Below are 22,182 nucleotides of genomic sequence, written 5' to 3'. Positions count from 1 at the left end.
AAGAATTTCATGCTACATATTTACACCAATCAGAATAGTCACAACACCAGGAGGGGAACTTGGAGCAGTGCAGGAAAGAAATCTGGAGCTATGTAAAATAGTATATTGTGTATTTTAAGGAAGTTTGTTATTTAAATAAACATGTTTTTATGTTTTTGGCATGTTTTTTTTCTTTTTAGGAACAAGATTTTGTGTACGGGATATTAATATCCTGTTGAGGGAGTAGCAATATTAGAATGAAAAGAAAGAAGAAAGAGGGCGCCTCATAGTGTGGTATGTTCCCAACAGGGAGATAGAATGTAAAATTGCAAGGCTTACCAGAAGGTGTTGCACCGTACTCTGACCGGTGCCATCAGGCAGACTAGTGGTTAGTACACTGAACCAGGATGATCCCCGACCCGATAGTCAGCTGTTCCAGGGAATTCCCAGTGGTGGTATCTGCCATAATTGAATGTAAACAGCTCTATGGGAAATGGGTTTAAAAACAACGCTTTAATCTTTGCAAGAACAAATTAAAGCGTTGTTTATAAACCTTACTATCTTGGAAGTTGTCCTTCAATTCTATTTCAAGTTCGCTTGGTGTACAGAAAGTTATATCGCAACTCACAGCTGGTTCCCATAGAGCTGTTTGCATAGCACTGTACCCGTGGGAGCCTGCCGCGTCTGTGAACAATTGAATCACCGCATTGGAAGGAAGAGCCATCCGCCACAGGCAAATACCATTAAAGTGACTTAAAAATTGCTCCAATACAGTCAGGTCATCCACCATCTCAGGTGGCATGTGAAACTTGTGCGTCTGCGACCGCTCCCTGCACAACTTCCATTCGAGCCATCGAAGGAAAACCCTACCCATAGGAATAATCCTGCCGGCGAAATTCAGTAGGCCCAATAAAGTCTGAAGGTCCTTCGCGGACCGATAAGGCTCCGATTTCATGGTCCGTACAGCCCCCAGCATGCGGGCAGTTTTATCTTGTGGCAAACGACATTGTCTTGCCGCAGAGTCAATTTCAATGCCCAGAAAAGTGAGGCACATACAAGGACCCTGGGTCTTGTCCTCAGCCAGAGGAACTCCCATTCTGCTCAGCAGAAATCTAGTCACTTTCATCAAGAAAGCACATTTGGAAGACCCTGCATGCCCTACAAGCAAAAAATCATCCAAATAGTGTGCCAGGCCATCAAAACCAGCAACCGCTGAGATGGACCAGTGCAAGAAGCTACTGAAAGCTTCAATATAGACACAGGAAATGGAGCAACCCATAGGCAAGCATTTATCCACAAAATACTTGCCCTCAAACCAACACCCCATAAGCCAAAAGGAGGAGGGGTGAACTGGAAGGAGCCGAAACGCGGATTCCACATCCAGTTTCACTAAACAGGCCCCAACCCCAGCCCTTCAGACCAGCACAAGCACGTCATCGAAGGACTGGTAATGAACCGAACTAAGCTAGCATCATTAACTGATCGACCTTTTGGAAAGGACAGATGCTGAATGAGCCCTGATGCTGAAACTTACCCGGCTCCTTCTTTGGGACGACTCCCAAAGGAGAGACAACCAACCCCGGAATCGTAATCTCTCCAAATGGGCCAGCCATGCGACCCAACGCTATCTCTTTTTCTAATTTCTCCCTCACTACGCTGGGAAATTGATATGCGGACTTCAGATTCCTATGAACCAAAGAACCCACCACAGCAGAGCTGACGGGGATAATAAATCCCCATCGGAGACTGTCACTAAGTAAATCAAGATAAAGAAGCAGCCATTTCTCAATTACGGCTACCCTCAGTGGGGTGGCCGCCCTTTCCAGAAGTGAAAGGCTTGGGACCGAGACCCAGCTGCTCCTGGGAGTGACCTGCATCCTGGGACCTGGTACACTCGGAACCCGAGTGGCCACCCCCGCAGTGCTTACAGGCATGGCGGAAAGCGCACGCCGTTCGCCTAGCACAGAGCTTATCCTGGAATTGCCAGCATATGCCTGTAGGTCGCCGTCGAGAACGCTGGGAGGCACGAGTGCCAGAGAGTCCAGCAGGAGCCTGCCCTGGTACAACCTGCTTTTCAGGCCCCAATTGCGTCCTCAGCTGTGAATCTAAATACCCGGAAGAAAGGAGAGGATTACCAACCTTCTTCCTTACGAAACTCTACATCGTAGTCGCGCCACGCCCCTTCTTTGTATCGCTCATAAACAGTTTCAATGGAATCTTGATATTTTAGGATATCCAATGCCTGATAGGGAAATTTAGTTATATAACACAACGCGTACACCCGAAAACATTTGCACCACTCATCATACGAATCGGGCCTATTGAATTTCTTGGGGCCCGTACCGTCCTCTGCCATTTTATTCTGACGGTAGGCCACGGCCGAGAGTTCAAACATGTGTACATATTTCCCTTCTTGAATCCGCCGAACGATTTTAGATTTGAGATGCTCATGCAGGCTAAATGTAGGCCAAGGATCCGTGTCCCCATACATAGCCGCCTTCCGCCTGCTGGTAGCTTCAGGGTTAGCAACACGGGGCTCCATGCGGGATGAACCAGGGGGGAGGGGTAAACCCATGGCCTTCCTTTCCTCAACTAACCATTTCACCATTCTATACATTCTTTTCTGACCCTTGGCTTCCAACCCCAGTGATCTATCACTTTCGGACCCAGAATTATCAGAAGATGAACTAAAACCCCTATGCCCAGAAGACAAAATGGGCTTACCAGCTCCCAGGGGATGTTGCACCGGCAATGGATCAGAGGAAGTCGAAGGTTGCTCCCGGCTCTGCTCTTCCTAGCCACGACCACCTGGACTGGACTGCACTGCCACCAAAGCGTTCTGTGGTTCCATGATATTCTGAAAAGAAAAATGCGAGAGAGGAGTACGAGAGAGGATGAAGGCCTATCAGCATTGCCAGCAATCCCCCCTGGGCTAAGACTCCTAAGCTCTACGCCACATGCAGGCACCACACTGTCAGACACTGCCCACATGCACATCCAAAACTGCATCAGCAAACTGGACCTGCCTACCTAGGCACTGTTCTGGATTTATTGAGGCCCCTTGACATAGGCTAAGCATGCTGCTAGGGACTCTCTTGGCAGAAGTCCTTGTAACAACACCGGGGAGGCCCCACTGAGGGCCACACCCACGGGCGGCGCGCGCACACCCTGCGATGTGCTGCGGGTGCTGCGTGATGAGGCTGCATGAGCTCCTACTAGGCCACGAGTTACTAGCGGCCCGCCGTTTGCCCCCCGTCTGACTAACTACGGTCTGAGGCCCTAAAGCACTGGATGCCACTGGCGTACCCCCAGTCAGGCCTACGGCCTGCTCATGTGCGCCAGGATTGCCCCCTGCCTGCGGCTCATTAACATTCCTATTACCCCCATGTGGCTCACTACCTTGGCCCCCAGACACAGCCACTATGTTGCCCCCACACGTGCGCTGTATACTTTGCAGCTCACTGCGCCCCTCCCCAGGCCTCGCCCCCCCCCCCAGGCACACCTCTCTTACCTGAGTACCCCGGAGGCGAAGACGATGCTGCCCGCTTGCTGACTGGACCTGAATGGCCGTTCTGGAAATGACGTCAGTGGAAGTAACGTCACCGGAAATGGCCAAGCCGGAAGTAACGTAATCCGAAGCGGACATGGCCGCCCATGTGGAAGACGGTTCCCGCGCTGCTGACCGACAAGCCGGAGAAGGGGAAGGAGACCCGACGCCTGCAGATGGAAGACTGCCACCCGAAAGCACCGACGCCAGGGATTGGAGGAGCGCAACGGCAGTGGACACTGCCACACCGACGGTGAATGTAAGGCCACGATGCTCCCACTAGGCCCAGCCACCAATACATTAGGGGGCAATATTTGAGAAAATGGGGTGCTAACCCCAGACCCGCCCGAGACCCCAGCACCACTATCCAGGGGAGGGGGACATGATGTGGGAACTACAGACAGAGGGGCCTGAGAAGGGGGGGGCACCCGGACCTCGGGGTATAAAGAAGAGGAAACAGGGGCACGACTCACCGGATTTTTAGGTGATGGCAGCACAGTATCCTCCTCAGAATCAAATTCCCCAATCATCAGCTCTTCCAATTCATCCATTCTCACAGGCACTCCGGCTGACGATCCCTGCTGCAGCAGACTGGTATCAGACAGAATGACAGATCCTACAAGCTGTGAAGATGAGCTGGAAAGAGGGTTTGGGGCCTGTAACCTGACTGCTTAAAGGTAAGCTAAACCCCACCCTCACTAATGCAACATTGTTGCCACTTCACAGCAGCACACTCCTAAGGGCCTTAATTCTTATGTTTGTTCCGGGCTATGCTGCCCTCCACTGTCTTTATTGCTAAATATACACAAGAACAACAATTTAGCAGATTCAATAAAACTAATTTGTCAAAAATGAACCTAGTTTAACCAAACATTAATGAGGCTATCTGCAGAGGCCACAACAGCAAAACCCTATATATATTTGTACTTTGGGTCTATAAAAGGGAAACTATTCTTTAAAGTAACTATAAAACATTATGGAAATCAGGACAACCGCACAGGATTTTAAAAGTAAATCAGTAAAAAGGAATACATGGTATAAAGATTTGGAACAAATATAAAATATCTGAGCAGCCCAAAACAAATTCCTCAGAAATCAGGCTAGAACCAAATAATGAAATGGTAAAAATATATATAATAGCACTTATGACTTTTAATCTCACACAGGTAAACGCTTCTTTATAAAATTGAAAAGCTGTAAAAACTTACAAATCCTTTAGAAACGGGCTAAAAAAAGCTTCATGCTTCTTCCTAAAGAAGAAGAAAACCTCTCAAAGGAAGCATAGGCTTGAATTTGGACTTGGAAAACGTGGTACTTTAAGAATATCTGTCTATATGCTTAGAAACATACAGCTAGATTACGAGTCTTGCGTTATGAGTAAAAAAGCAGCGCTAAGCCTCATAACGCTGCTTTTTTACTACAGCTGCTATTACGAGTCTTGTAGGTAAAGCTGTCCCGCACACTTTTTTTGCCTTACCGCAAATCAACTTATGCAATTTGCGTATAGTCTTTTTTCAATGGGACTTCCATTGCGCCGGTATTACAAGATATTTTTTTTTAGGCCAAAAAGTGAGCGGTACAGCCTATCCCGCAAGATTCGTAACGCATTCTAAAGTCAGTAGTTATGAGTTTTACACTACAACGCCGTAGCATAAAAAAATCGGAAACACTAAAATAAAAAAAGTAACCCCTAATCTGCTGCTCCCGACATCACCGCCACTGTAATAAACATATTAACCCCTAAACCACCGCACTCCCGCCTCGCAAACATTAGTTAAAATATTATTAACCCCTAATCTGCTGTCCCTAACATCACCGCCACCTACCTACATTTATTAACCCCTAATCTGCCGCCACCAACGTCGCCGCCACTATACTATATTTATTAACCCCTAAACCTAAGTCTAACCCTAACACCCCCTAACTTAAATATAATTAAAAGAAATCTAAATAAAATCTACTATTAATAACTAATTAATTCCTATTTAAAACTAAAAACTTACCTATAAAATAAACCCTAAGCTAGCTACAATATAACTAATAGTTACATTGTATCTATCTTAGGTTTTATTTTTATTTTACAGGTAGGTTTGTAATTTTAACTAGGTAGAATAGTTACTAAATAGTTATTAACTATTTACTAACTACCTAGCTAAAATAAATACAAATTGACCTGTAAAATAAAACCTAACCTGTCTTACAATAAAACCTAACCTAACCCTACAATTAAATAAATTAAATACAATTAACTAAATTTAATACAATTAGCTAAATTACAAAAAAAACCCACTAAATTACAGAAAATAAAAAACAAATTACAAGATCTTTAAACTAATAAAATAAAAATAAAAAAAGCCCACCCAAAAAAAAAAAAAATAGCCTAAACTAAACTACCAATAGCCCTTAAAAGGGCTTTTTGCGGGGTATTGCCCCAAAGAAATCAGCTCTTTTACCTGTCAAAAAAAATACAACCACCCCAACAGTAAAACCCACCACCCACACAACCAACCCCTCAAATAAAAACCCTAACTAAAAAAACCTAAGCTCCCCATTGCCCTGAAAAGGGCATTTGGATGGGCATTGCCCTTAAAAGGGCATTTAGCTCTATTGCAGCCCAAACCCCTAATCTAAAAATAAAACCCACCAATACACGCTTAAAAAATCCTAACACTAACCCCCGAAGATCCACTTACAGTTTTGAAGAGCCGACATCCATCATCAACGAAGCCGGGAGAAGTCTTCATCCAAGCTGCAAGATGTCCTCAACGAAGCCGGCAGAAGTGGTCCTCCAGACGGGCAGAAGTCTTCACCCAGACGGCATCTTTTATCTTCATCCTTCCGACGCGAAGCGGCTCCATCTTCAAGACATCCGGCGCGGAGCATCCTCTTCAATCGACGGCTTCTTTTACAATGAAGGTTCCTTTAAATGATGTCATCCAAGATCCCTTAGATTCTATTTGGCTGATAGAATTCTATCAGTCAATCGGAATTAATGTTAAAAAAAATCCTATTGGCTGATGCAATCAGCCAACAGGATTGAGCTTGCATTCTATTGGCTGATTGGAACAGCCAATAGAATGCAAGCTCAATCCTATTGGCTGATTGGATCAGCCAATAGGATTGAAGTTCAATCCTATTGGCTGATTGCATCAGCCAATAGAATTTTTTCAACCTTAATTCCGATTGGCTGATAGAATTCTATCAGCCAATCAGAATCTAAGGGACACCATCTTGGATGACGTCATTTAAAGGAACCTTCATTGTGGGTGGGCTTTTTTTATTTTGATAGGGCTATTAGATTAGGTGTAATTAGTTTAAAGATCTTGTAATTTGTTTTTTTATTTTCTGTAATTTAGTGTTTTTTGTTTTTTTGTAATTTAGCTAATTGTATTTAATTTAGGGAATTTATTTAATTGTAGGGTTAGGTTAGGTGTAAGTGTAACTAAGGTAAGGTTTTATTTTACAGGTCAATTTGTATTTATTTTAGCTAGGTATCTAGTAAATAGTTAATAACTATTTAGTAACTATTCTAACTAGTTAAAATAAATACAAACTTGCCTGTAAAATAAAAATAAAACCTAAGCTAGATACAATGTAACTATTAGTTATATTGTAGCTTGCTTAGGGTTTATTTTACAGGCAAGTATTTAGTTTTAAATAGGAATTATTTAGTTATTAATAGTAGGTTTGATTTAGATTTAATTTAATTATATTTAAGTTAGTGGGTGTTAGGGTTAGACTTAGATTTAGGGGTTAATAAATATAGTATAGTGGCGGCGATGTTGGGGGCAGCAGATTAGGGGTTAATAATATTTAACTAGTGTTTGCGATGCAGGAGTGCGGAAGTTTAGGGGTTAATATGTTTATTATAGTGGCGGCGACGTTAGGGTCGGCAGATTAGGGGTTAATAAGTATAATGTAGGTGTCGGCAATGTCCGGAGCGGCAGATTAGGGGTTAATAAGTATAATGTAGGTGTCGGCAGATTAGGGGTTAATAAGTGTAAGATTAGGGTGTTTAGACTCGGGTTCATGTTAGGGTGTAAGGTGTAAACATAACTTTTGTTTCCCCATAGGAATCAATGGGGCTGCGTTACGGAGCTTTACGCTGCTTTTTTGCAGGAGTTAGACTTTTTCTCAGCCGGCTCTCCCCATTGATGTCTATGGGGAAATCGTGCAAGAGCACGTACAACCAGCTTACCGCTGACTAAAGCAGCGCTGGTATTGGAGTGCGGTATGGAGCACAATTTTCCTCTACGCTCACTTCTTGTCTTTTAACGCCGGGTTTATAAAAACCTGTAATACCAGCGCTGTAGGTAAGTGAGCGGTGACAATAATGTGCAAGTTAGTACCGCACCCCTCATAAAGCAAAACTCGTAATCTGTCCAATAGAATTTGACGGTAGATAAGAACCAAAAAGGCCCATCAAATCTACCCATATTACATGTTACTTATTCCCTTAGGATAGCCTTATGCATGTCCCAGGCATTTTTAAATTCCTTTACAGTCTTTGTGTTTACCACCTCAAATGGAAGATTATTCCATGAATCCACCACCCTTTCTGTAAAAAGAAACTTCCTCACATTTCTCCTGAATCTGCTACCCTCTAACTTTAGATTGTGACCCCTTGTTTTGGCATTTATTTTTTTGTGGAAAAAGCTTCTACTTTATTAAGTCCCTTCATATATTTGAAGGTTTTTATAATGTCACCTCTTTCCCTTCTATCCTCTAAACTATACATATTTAGATCATGGAGTCTTTCTTTGTACTTTTATATTTTAGACCATGTACCATTTTAGTAGCCCTCTTTTGGACAGCTTCTAGTTTATTTATATCTTTCTGAACATATGGTCTCCAGAACTGTACACAGTATTCCAGATTTTTTCTAACTAATGATCTGTAAAGTGGAATAAAAACCTTGCTATTTCTGCTACTAATACCTCTCCCAATGCAGTCAAGTATTCAACTGGCCTTACTGGCTTCACTACTGCATTGTTTACCAAATTTTAAATCATCGGAAATAATAATTCCCATGTCCCTTCTTTAGTTACAGTCAGTAATGTACCATTGATACTATAATTGGCCTTAGGGTTTATGGATCCTATATGCATAATTTTGTTCTTGGTAATATTAAATTTCAGATTCTATTTATTTGACCAGTCCTTTAGTTTTTTTTTTATGTCACTGTTCATTTGATCGACCCCTCCTGGAACATCAACTCTGTTAAAAAAAATTGCATCATCAGTAAAAAAGCAAACCTTCCCCTTAAGCCCACTTCCTTTGAGTTATAGCATAACAAGATCTATTATGAAGGGATTTATACTTATGTATCATGAGAGTCCCTTGCAATATTACTAGGAGACCTATTACCATGCAGACCAATGTCAATGTGCGTAGAATATTCTGAAAGGTGTATTCAAGAACTTACTTTGTACAACAACTCAACCTAGTGGATGATTATGAAATATTTACAGGGATAGCAGCCCTCTGCCTCTTGAGACACAAGCAAGGGTAGAAGCTCATGACACAAGAACTAACTAACAGCTCATTATCAGAGGTTTTTCCTAAAAGAATATTAACAGTAAAGGCATCACAAATCAGACTGTATAATAACTATCCCTTGTTAATTATTACTTGGTATCATCTACAAGGGTAGCAGTACAATAATAACATGGTTTAATTTGTCTGCACAAAATCTCAACCTGGCTGAGGATTACTAAATGGTAGTATAAAATTACACTTGGTTAAAAGCATTCATCCTGGTCCAAAGGGGATTTGCTCAAGGAAAGTAATGGCATGGGCCAGTATTTCAAAAGATTGATGAGCTAATTGATATTTTCAAAAGGTTAATAACCATTGTGCTACTGGTTTTAGTATGGATATACTTAGGATGAATCCCTCTCTATAATATCCAATTGGTGGTAGCCTAGCCCACTTGTGTTTTGGGCAGGGGAAATTATGTCAAATGTGCCATGGTGCTTTTCTAAAACGTACTGATAGTTTACAAGTCTGTTGGGCTAATTAATTATGTGAATATACTTAGTCTAGGTGGTCAATTTATTAATGTGCGAGCGGACATGATACGATGTAGCGTATCATGTCCGCTGCACATCGATAAATGCAGACAGCATATGCTGTCAGCATTTATAATTGCACCAGTAGTTCTTGTGATTTGCTGGTGCAATGCCGCCCCCTGCAGATTCGCGGCCAATAACAGGGGGTGACAATCAACCCAATCGTATTTGATCAGGTTGATTCCTGTCCGCTGCATCAGAGCAGATGGACAGGTTATGGAGCAGCGGTCTTTAGTTAGATCATAACTACGTACAGAGCTTGATAAATTGACCCCTAGGTCTCCCTCTATTAGAAACACTTGTCTTCTTCCTAACTCAATAGTTGTGGGCATAGAAAGTGATGAAAACTATGGCATTGGTGGTATTGTTTCACATTTGAAATAAGTAGCTGATATTTTCAAAGGGTTAGTCTCTATTGCACTGCTAATTTTAATGAAGCTAAACAATATATACAAGTTGAGCCCTCCTCTATAACTTCCACTTATGTACAGCCTGGCGTGATATTGTTTTGGACTAATTTAATCTCATATCTTGGCACATGTGCTTTATTTAATCATTGATATTTTCAAATGGTTATTTCCATTAGGCAACATGTCTCTATGTGTGTATATGGAGGGTGGATATACCATTTATAATAAATAATTGTTCATGGACTAATGGCATTTTGACCATGGAAAGTGATGCAAATATTGGTGTGGGGCTATTACGTAAAGGGACAGTCTACTCCAAAAAAAGTTATTGTTTAAAAAGATAGATAAAGCCTTTACTACCTGTTCCCCAACTTTGCACAACCAACTTTATTGTATTAATATACTTTATAACGTTTAAACCTCTAAAAGTTCTGCCTGTTTCTAGGCCACTAGAAACAAAGTGGCTGAATAAGAGACCACTTTTTTAACTCCAAATTATTTCACCAAAAACAGTACTGTAGATCTAGATATGAACCGCACACATAACTAGCAAGCTGGAGAACCCCCCACACTATACTTTCAGCTCCATAGAAGGCAGTTCTACCTACGCCAAAAATGAGACGCCATCTACCCACAGCACTAATATTGTTCTAGAAGAGCGGTACTGCTTTTACAAATTCAAGCTCTGCAACATAAAGAACAGATAATGTTTAAGTTATACAGTACATAATGGCCTTGATATGCCCTTGGTTTTCTGGATTATTCAGACGGCCACAAACCCAGAGCACAGTGCTGAGCAGAGGAAATCTATACTTTATGGTTAATAAAGATAGGCTGTTAATTACTATTGACACTAATCATGCTGCAGTGTACAGAATTGCACAGCACAGTTTTATTTTTACATAATATTTCACTCTGGAGACTGCCCCTATACAGAGGAAATGGTACTTGTTCTGTATATTTGTTACAGGTTGAGAGGGCAAAATGTCCCTTGTGGGCTGCAGTTGGCTTTACTATCATATTTATAGTATTTTTTAACGCTGCCCCATCATATCCAGTTATGCCCTCCTCTGTTCTCCTATACTGACCTATTCTGCCCTCTCTTATCAATTAAACTTCCATTTTATAATCTTTTCTTTTCTATGGTCCAAACAATCACGATAAACATATATATATATATATATATATATATATATATATATATATATATATATATATATATATATATATATATATACTGTGTGTGTGTGTATATATATATATATATATATATATATATATATACATATACATATTTAGACATGTGTATGTATGTACAGTATCTCTATGGTAAAGCCCATTGCAGTCCTTTTTTTCCCGAACACCTGCTACTTCTGACACGCACAATAAGCCGTGATAAACCCCTTATCGCTCACGCGCAAAAGTTAGAATGTCACTCATAATCTAGCCCTATGCATCCAAAGGGCTTATGTGACCATATCTCTGTATCCAGTGTGACAACTAGTTAAAAAAACACATCTAAGTATTGCTAATTCTATGTTTAGCAAATAATGCTCTTATTTCTTCCAGCTGTGAAGGTGACAGTAACCACTCCTAGTGTGCAAGTGGCTCGAGGGGGAAGCGCTCTATTGCCCTGCTCATTTCGCACTACAGCGGCTCTCAACCGGCTTAACATTATTTGGACAGTCTCTCCCTTGGTAGAACCACAATATCCTCTTCAGGTGTGTATTTTGAATCGCGTATATTCTATTTAACTTTATTGTATATGTTAAAGGGACAGTCTACACCAGAATTTTTATTGTTTAAAAAGATAGATAATCCCTTTATTACATGCAGCTTAGTCAATCAGTGCAGATTTCTAAATAACTACACGGGAGTGAGCATAATGAACTAGTACTGTCTAACTGTGAAAAACTTTCAAAATGCTCTGAGCTAAGAGGCAGTTTTCAACGGTTTAGAAATCAGTTTGGGCCTACCTAGGTTTAGCTTTTGAAAATTACTACCAAGGGAACAAAGCAAATTTAATGATGTCATTTGGAGGGGGGCGTGTCCTATCCGCAGCCATGAGGAGTCGCAAAGTGGAGAAGCTCTCTCTATAATTTTAGAAAATGTCAGTCATCTCTGCTCTAATTAGATATAATTACTCATAAACTCTGAAACTAAAAGGGCAGTAGCCAAGGATCTCTTTAACACCAAATATAGCCGTTTACATTGGCAGAAAGAAACAACTTGAGCCTCCAGAGATCAACGACCGCGGCCTCATACTTTTCTCACATTCAACCACCCCCCCCAGTTTGCTAGCAGCCGGGTAAAGCAGTTCCACGCTAGTGAAAATTGAAATTACTCATTACAACCTGGTTCCTAGATATGGAGAGGGGTTTACATTTACAGATGCAGGCGATCCTTAAGGAACTGGAACTACAGATGCTCCTCAATTTTGAGGATTTACACCATACCTTACATGTTGCCATTGGTAAGGTAGCACACGAGCCAGCTGAAAGGGCTGAAGGGACAATAATGTCTGGGAGAGACCGGAGAGCACCCGACCTGCAAGCAACACTGTGGCCATCTATAATACCGGAGCAGCCCCCTGCACTCATGTCTCCCAGACGGAACATGCCACTGAACCCTTCTTAACCGGCTCCCGGGGAGGTGCGGCTGATCTATGGACTAGTGACACAGCCTCAGGGAAGAAACCGGGTCATGTGCATAAGCAGCTGGGTAGCAGACGACGATCCAACAGAGAGGGTTTATTGAATCCCTGGTCACCAAGTACAGCAGCTGACCCTTTCATCAGTCACTGGCTCGACACGGACAGGCCACCTAGGAGAGGCATGTGTTGATTAATCATAAAGACTTATTTCCCTAAACAAAGATGTAATGGCTGCGTTACTGTTTTAATGCTGAAATGGCCATTTTTTCAGCGTTAAAACACAAATGCAAAATTGTAATCTAGGTGATAGTTTGCTCATGGACAGACTTAGCAAATATACTCTACCAACTCTGGTATCCGTTTCCATTTCTGAGCTGGTCAGCTTCGTAGAGGGAGTTGTACCGGGAGTAGAGCAAGGTTAACGTTCAGATGAGGAGGTTCAGAGACGGACTCCTGTGCAGAGCCAACCTTAGCATTTGCGGGTCTCTGGGCAGGATACAATTGTGGGGCCCCTCAGCCCAGTGACTTTATTCCCCTCCCCTGTATGTCCTGCTCCTTGTATGGCCCACTCCGTGCCAATATTTAGTAATACCTATAAAAAGAATAACACAAAATATTTGACCTCTTGATGCCATAAACACTTCTCATAAACTAAATACAACATATACATTGCACATCTCATAGCCTCACCTCTGACATTGCGGGGCCCTTCAAAGTGCGGGGCCCTGGGCAGGTGCCCCTCTCGCCCTGCCCAAAGGGGAGGCCTGCTCCTTTGTATCTATATGTGAGTATAGATACACTTTTTATGGTGCCAAGGATTATCAGCACCTAAGAAGTATATTGCTTCAGTTTATTGCATGAAATATTCAAGCTGTCCGAGGATATACTTAGGTCATTAAGGCCTAGATTTGGAGTTCGGTGTTAGCCGTGAAAACCAGCGTTAGAGGCTCCTAACGCAGGTTTCTTACGGACTCCGGTATTTAGAGTTCAGTTACCGACACTCAAAAATCACCTAACGCTCAAATTTCTACCGACACCTCAGAACCAGTAGTAAACATATACCGACAAAAAAAACATCCACGAATCACAAAACAAATATTACACAAAGTACACTTACACTCATACAAACACGACACTATATTTATTTTTCAGATTTAATAATTTTTCATCAAAATACAAAGGATTAAAGTTGCGAGATCTCGGGTGTTAGAAAAAAAACAACACAAATCCATTTTCCCATTGACTTACATTGACACACGGGAAAAGACCCTCATATACCTACATCTAACTAATAACATTATCACAAACATACACTCATCGATGCATACAAACAATATACACCACATGCCATACACAAATTATTTATTTATCACAAAAAGAACACGATTTAGTTACTTTTTCACACAAGCTCATGACGTCATTCACTTTACGAGGAAAACCAGTCTTAGAAAAAAAACAAGAACAAATTTTAGAGCCTCCATTGACTTCTATTGGGAAGACGTGCTCGTGCACGCGAAACCCTCATTTCCCTAACGCACGCAAATAGCGTAGACAGAAAAACTCCAAATACCAGCGCTAGAAAAGACATGATTTCATGCGTTAGACCCAGCTATGATAAATAGATCAAGAAATGACTATTTCCCTATGGTGGATTTATGGATTTTACTGTTTGAATATTCACAACACCATTAAATTGTTTCAGACTTTTATATTACATCAACTACAAATCAACATCACTAGTAACAACATTTTTGTTTTAAAAATATTACATTTAAACGGACACAAAAATAATGTCAACTTTTCAGGATTCACACTACACAATGGGAAAAAATTCTCATTTACCTTTATTATTGCATTTCAGTTATTCAACTCATATGCTTGCAGCAACAGCATATCTACATAGGCTTAACACATGATCAGTCATGGATGCACATACATTACTTTTAACATTCACTCATACATGTGCATTCAAATGATGGGGGAAAAACACATTACATTCTCTCGAGGAATCACAAAACACAACATATGGATTTTACTGTACTTTTAACATCATGATTCCATCACCAGAAACCATTAGGAATTACGTACAACAAGAACATCATTACACCAGATTACAGATGTCACTTTATGGGAAGGAACAACAATGCCAGACCGCTATATAGAAGTCAGCATATGTGGGACACAATCACAATATATACGTACATGTACATAACACGCATCACCCATCACGCAACCACAAAGCACACATTTAGATTTTATTCAGCACACAATAACAATGTAGTCAAATACAACAACACAATGAGGATTTCAGAACTACATAGGCAGGTTAATAATATCATGACGTCATTAGAAGATTCAACCATACACATCACAGATTCACCACTGTACCGCCCCTTTCTGAACTTTAACACTCAATACTACAATACAACATATACGTAAACAACAGTTTGGAACAGCATTATTAGGGCGATTTCAATGGGACAATTAATAAATATTGTCAGATCGCAAATCACTTATATATATAATACTACAGATGACAGCCGGAAGTTCTTCAGTATTAGTGCCATTTGAATGGGACGCATACAATATTTACATCTCGGCAATCACTTATATATACAATACTACAGATGACAGCCGGAAGTTATTCAGCATTAGTGCCATTTTAATGGGACGCATACAATATTGACATCTCGGCAATCACTTATATATACACAATACTACAGATGACAGCCGGAAGTTATTCAGTATTACTGCGATTTGAAAGGGACGCATACAATATTGACAGCTCGGCAATCACTTATATATACAATACTACAGATGGCAGACGGGAAGTTCGGAATTATTATTACGATTTTAAAGGGACGCATACAGTATTGACAGCTCGGCAATCACTTATATATACAATACTACAGATGACAGCCGGAAGTTATTCAGTATTAGTGCCATTTGAAAGGGACGCATACAATATTGACAGCTCGGCAATCACTTATATATACAATACTACAGATGGCAGACGGGAAGTTCGGAATTATTATTGCGATTTTAAAGGGACGCATACAGTATTGACAGCTCGGCAATCACTTATATATACAATACTACAGATGGCAGACGGGAAGTTCGGAATTATTATTGCGATTTGAAAGGGACGCATACAATATTGACAGCTCGGCAATCACTTATATATACAATACTACAGATGGCAGACGGGAAGTTCGGAATTATTATTGCGATTTTAAAGGGACGCATACAATATTGACAGCTCGGAAATCACTTATATATACAATACTACAGATGGCAGATGTTACTTTATCGTTTACAAACAATATGGCAACAACATTGATCGATCACATTCGATGCACATTATACACAACTATGCACTTTCATTCATGTTAGCCTGGACGTGTGCTTGTTACTATAAGATCGCGTTTAAGAAATATTGATTACGCATATGAACAAATATTACAAACATGCACTGTATGTGTGATATTTGACACTTTCACATTGAGATTCATTGTTTGAAAATAACATTTCAGCAAACAACAAATAAACGCCCACTGTGAAAGCATTTGCGCCGCTCACATACAAACAGGTGAATACAATCAGCAATCATTACAAACTCACTACCATTGGACTAATTGTACTATAAATCCCCCAAACAACATGGCCAATGCATCACTTGTGATCCACATCAGATCAAGTGCTTACCTTGTTACGCTGTTTTGAAAGATGGATGACGATGACATGGTAGACGCTGCTGGTGCTGCTATTTTGGCGAACTAGCTGTTGATCGAATCAGGCAGCCTCGGCGGCTCAGACTGAGACGAAGGGGTCGTCTGGTTCGAGGTCCTCGTGTCTACAGGGTGAGACCCACCTTGGAAAACGTGAGCGAATTTGAGGTTTATGATAAGTATCGGCTCGATCGCGAACAGCTCATTGGCCTTTACGATCTTCTTAAACCTCATTTGGAGCCACGTATAAGAATAAGGACTGCTGTTCCCGCCATGAGTAAGATGCTAAGCTGTCTATACGTCCTGGCCTCCGGGAGTTTTCAATCCGGAGAACTGTACATGCATGGCCTGGCTCAAGGTACATTCTCTGGGGTGTTTGATAACTTTCTGGACGCCATGGTACGTATCAGTAAGCAATACATAGGATTCCCACAGAATGATGGTGATTGGAGGCGCCTGAAGCGGGAATTCTTTGATATTGCTCAATTGCCCAATGTCTTGGGAGCCATAGATTGTACCCACATTGCGCTGCGTGCTCCAATTGATGACTCGCCCTTCAGAAATCGCAAACATTTTCATAGCCTCAACGTGCAGTATGTTTGTGACGCACAGATGAGGATTATGCATGTGCGTGCAAATTTTGGAGGGGCTTGTCATGATGCCCGCATCCTCTCTCTGTCGTCCCTGTGGAGACAGTTTGAGGAAAGACAAATGCCCCCTGGTTATCTCGTTGGTGAGTATTTGTGCACAACATGGTTAATTAGTTTGACAATTGCCACTGTAGTTTTAAAATGTTAGCGTAATGTTCAGCTATAGGATGCAATTTAACCATATATTTTCCCCCCGCTAATGTCTACTTTTAGTTCAATGCAGATATGTAGCATGTGTTACCTTAAATGCTCAGATAGAGAATGTAATGTAACCATGTAGTTAGCATTTTACACAAGGCTTGATTTAGGAGAAATACGCATATGTAGCATGTCTTAGCTGAAATGGGAAGATATTAGCTAATGCAATTTAACCATGTCATTGTCTCTTTCCGCAAATGTCTTTTAGTTCAATGCAGATATGTAGCATGTCTTACCTTAAATGCTCATATAGAGAATGTAATGTAACCATGTAGTTAGCATTTTACACAAGGCTTGATTTAGGAGAAATACGCATATGTAGCATGTCTTAGCTGAAATGGGAAGATATTAGCTAATGCAATTTAACCATGTCATTGTCTCTTTCCGCAAATGTCTTTTAGTTCAATGCAGATATGTAGCATGTCTTACCTTAAATGCTCAGATAGAGAATGTAATATAACCATATAGTTAGCATTTTACACAAGCCTTGATTTAGGAGAAATACGCATATGTAGCATGTCTTAGCTGAAATGGGAAGATATTAGCTAATTCAATTTAACCATGTCATTGTCTCTTTCCGCAAATGTCTTTTAGTTCAATGCAGATATGTAGCATGTCTTACCTTAAATGCTCAGATAGAGAATGTAATGTAACCATGTAGTTAGCATTTTACACAAGCCTTGATTTAGGAGAAATACGCATATGTAGCATGTCTTAGCTGAAATGGGAAGATATTAGCTAATGCAATTTAACCATGTCATTGTCTCTTTCCGCAAATGTCTTTTAGTTCAATGCAGATATGTAGCATGTCTTACCTTAAATGCTCAGATAGAGAATGTAATGTAACCATGTAGTTAGCATTTTACAAAAGGCTTGATTTAGGAGAAATACGCATATGTAGCATGTCTTAGCTGAAATGGGAAGATATTAGCTAATGCAATTTAACCATGTCATTGTCTCTTTCAGCAAATGTCTTTTAGTTCAATGCAGATATGTAGCATGTCTTACCTTAAATGCTCAGATAGAGAATGTAATGTAACCATGTAGTTAGCATTTTACACAAGGCTTGATTTAGGAGAAATACGCATATGTAGCATGTCTTAGCTGAAATGGGAAGATAGAGAATAATATTGAACTAGATATTTTAAAGTTAAAATAAACATTTGTTAATGGATTATCGTGTACAAAACTTTTTATTGTACTACAAATACTATTTTGAGGATTCTGTTGGAATTATGTTCTGTTCATAATTTATAGGTGATTCTGGGTACATGAGCCGGCCTTGGCTCATTACCCCCTTGCGTAGCCCGACTGATGTGTCAGAGGAGCGCTACAATAGGGCTCATAAGAGAACCAGGGCGGTGGTTGAACAGATGTTCGGGCTCCTGAAGATGAGGTTCAGGTGCCTGGACAGGTCGGGAGGAGCCCTCCAGTACAACCCAAAGAAGGTGTCTAAGATCGTTGTAGCCTGTAGCGTCCTGCATAATATTGCACAGCGGGCTGGGATGCTGCAGGCCGTCCGGCCGGACAGAAACCTCCTCAGAGATGAGGAGGATGATCCTGTTCTAGAGGGGCCGTTCCGGGACGAGGGGCTCAATGTCAGAGCAGACATCATCAACCGCAACTTTAGACGGTAAAGAATAGAAGTTAGACTGGAGTATTATCAATAGATGTGAACTCTAGGGAAATGACAAGTAGAGAATTGTGCAAACATGTTAGGATTGTTCATCAAATGCTAAAAATGTGTTTCATTTATTAATATAGGTGATGCTCTGGCCATTGGGTCCTGTAGCGAGTCTTTGCCACCTGGTTTTTAAAGAGGACATCAGCTGGTAAGTATAAATGTCTGGACTGTTGCTGGCATGAATTGTACACAAATACATCATATGGCATACATTTTATAAACTAGTATTTAGTTTACACATTACTTAAAATGAAAATACTCAGAAAGGGATCCTCTAGCATGACTATGGTTCAATGTCACACATTAGAGGTTTGTTCTGCTCAATATGACTCATCTTCACACTTGATAGAACATAACACAAGATGCTACACAGTAAGCTAGTGACAGAAATTTCTTATGAAATGGGGGGTGGGAGAGGGCTACAGAAATGATTCACACACTTGTAGTAATTTTGAATAAACTTTTTATGCCATTAGGGAGCTGACTTAATCTAAAGACTGAAAGGGAAGAATTAGAAGCCTGACAGTGAAGATTGCCCAGACTGACAGTGGAAAAAGCCAAGATTGAAATTGAAGTATACCAATGGGATCATGTCTGGCATTATCTTTCAAATCTGCTGACCTTGAAAACCATACAAAGACATGTTCACATGGTAAGTGCCAACTATTTGATAGAATAAGGCTGTTGAGGCATCCTATTGGAGACACTTAGATGATTTTCAAATTTTAAGATGGTATTTCACAGTCCTCTATTTTTGAAATGATGAATAAGACAACTATTGAAGATCAACTTTTTACCCCTGAATTGACTTTCAAAGACCATGCATTATCCAGGTTGGTGTACCAATGCATGCTAGTTAAGAATCACAGGAAGAATGTTAAATATTAGTAGCTTACATACATTAGTCATATTTAGTTCTTAATTAGATATTTAGGGATCACAATCAGACACTTAGATGAATTTCTAATTTTTAGATGGGATTTCAGTCCTCTATTTTTGAAATGATGAATAAGACACCTATTGAAGATCAACTGTTTACCCCTGAATTGACTTTCAAAGACCATGCATTATCCAGGTTGGTGTACCAATGGATGCTAGTTAAGAATCACAGGAAGAATGTTGAATATTAGTAGCTTACATACATTAGTCATATTTAGTTCTTAATTAGATATTTAGGGATCACAATCAGACACTTAGATGAATTTCTAATTTTTAGATGGGATTTCAGTCCTCTATTTTTGAAATGATGAATAAGACACCTATTGAAGATCAACTGTTTACCCCTGAATTGACTTTCAAAGACCATGCATTATCCAGGTTGGTGTACCAATGCATGCTAGTTAAGAATCACAGGAAGAATGTTGATTATTAGTAGCTTACATACATTAGTCATACATATTTCATCATTAGATATTTAGGGATCACAATCATAAAAAGGAATACATATTATAGTTGATATAGAGGTATTTGAATGGACATGAAATATGACATTTATGTTCAACATATATATTATTGAAATGTGATATACATTTTTATGTATAATTAGAAAATCAGATTTTTTATTTTTTTTTATTTTATTACACAATATAATGGTTTTTTTTTTAAATATAATTAATAAATATCTTTAAAAAATGTTGAACAAAGTTAGAGCATAGACACAAGATGATTGTAAATGTATTTTATGAATCTTTGACTACGTGTGTATTAACTTTTTAAAAAAAACATTTTTACATTTCAGATTGGCATCTGATGACTTCCAGGAATATTTTTTTCTTTTTGGTTCAGAAACTATTAAATTTTAAAATGTTAATAATAAACATTTTAGTATTAAATACACTCTTTGGAACATATTATAATAAATATCCATATAATCTGTCAATAAAAAGCAATTTGACTCCCATGACTGGTAGTTGTCTATTTGACAAGCACATGCATAAGATCAAATAATGCATTAATTGTGGAAAATCCACTGATTCCGAGAATATTACATTAAACTATCTTTTTTAACATTCATTGGGGAGTGAGATCCATCGATGCTTTTCTTTAGAAATTCTTAGATGTTAAAATAATTTCGGATATGTAGTCAATTTCTCAAAAATTATTTGTTTTCACTTTTAAGAAGGGGAAGTGGTTCAATTACATTAAAGTGACAGTGTTGTTGAATGTAAAATTAATTTTATTAGATCTTGTATCTTCCTTAGGTATCTCAAAACATTATTTGCTAAATTATTTTAATTTTTACATTTATAAATGGTAGGTCATTTAACTTTATATTTTTCACAAGCTAGTTATTGGATGGCAGGTTAATCGATTTGATTTTCTAGTGGAGTCATTTAACTATAGTTAATAATATTATGTAGTTTTTAAAATCTTACCTCTTGGGTTAGACATCACATATCTATATATAATTTTCATTCCCCTTTAGTTTATTTTGACAATGTTAAATCAACATTACAAATGTTTTTGTCCTTAAAGGGACATTCACAAAGTATATTGTGTACTGATTTTTAAATAATTCATAAAAGAATTTAAACATATTTAGAAAGTACTATAGAATTACATTCAGTCTTTAAATATACTTTGAAAAAAAAACATCAATGCACATATCTTAGTCAATTACATAAGGTATCTATGTGCAACCAACAATCAGCATCAAAATAGCCTATGTAGATATGTATTTAATCCAAAAATATATATAATTACAATCTAATGATTGAATACCAAAACATATTAAGTTGTTCAAATATTATAATCTTATCCAAAATGCATACATAACATATAGCTTAATGTCCCTCTAAGCTGAAGACTCCGAAATACCTCCTTTACAATATATATTTCAGTCAGTGTGTAAAACAATCCAGAAGTTAATCTAAATTTGATATCCTCATATGTTATACTAATTTATCAAAAGGAAGGTGCCTAGGTTTCTGATATTTCAAGCATTATTGTGAAATGTTTATTTAAAGGGACATGAACTAAAAATATACTTAAAGGGAGACAGTTAAAAAATTTATGATTTATACATTCTGAATGAGTATTCTATTTTAAGCAACTTTAAAAATTGTCTCATATTATGAATGCTCCTTGTGATGTTGCTATCATTACTTTAAAAATAATGCATAAAATAGATAATTTATTTGCTTCAGTACTCTGGACTGAACTTGGTTTTTTGTGGTGGATTAATTTATCCAACAATCATCAAGGACAACCCAGGTTTTTTTAAACAATTGTCCGTAATCTCAAATATCATTATTGATTTGCA

The 22,182-nt window shown here is 39.3% G+C and overlaps 1 protein-coding gene across 1 annotated transcript in view; it reads left to right on the top strand.

Moving 5' to 3' along the window:
* Window positions 1-1,911: 1,911 nt before the first annotated feature.
* Window positions 1,912-22,182, top strand: part of LOC128664776 (immunoglobulin superfamily member 11-like) — a 107,542-nt gene continuing 87,271 nt past the window's right edge. Inside the window, exons 1-2 of the mRNA XM_053719582.1 lie at window positions 1,912-1,975; window positions 11,577-11,728. Of these exons, the coding sequence (XP_053575557.1) occupies window positions 1,912-1,975; window positions 11,577-11,728 (216 nt within the window). The remainder of the gene's footprint in view (window positions 1,976-11,576; window positions 11,729-22,182) is intronic.

Source organism: Bombina bombina, chromosome 1, assembly GCF_027579735.1.
Source record: "Bombina bombina isolate aBomBom1 chromosome 1, aBomBom1.pri, whole genome shotgun sequence".
Taxonomy (NCBI): Eukaryota; Metazoa; Chordata; class Amphibia; order Anura; family Bombinatoridae; genus Bombina; species Bombina bombina.
This window is presented reverse-complemented; position numbering and strand designations above follow the sequence as displayed.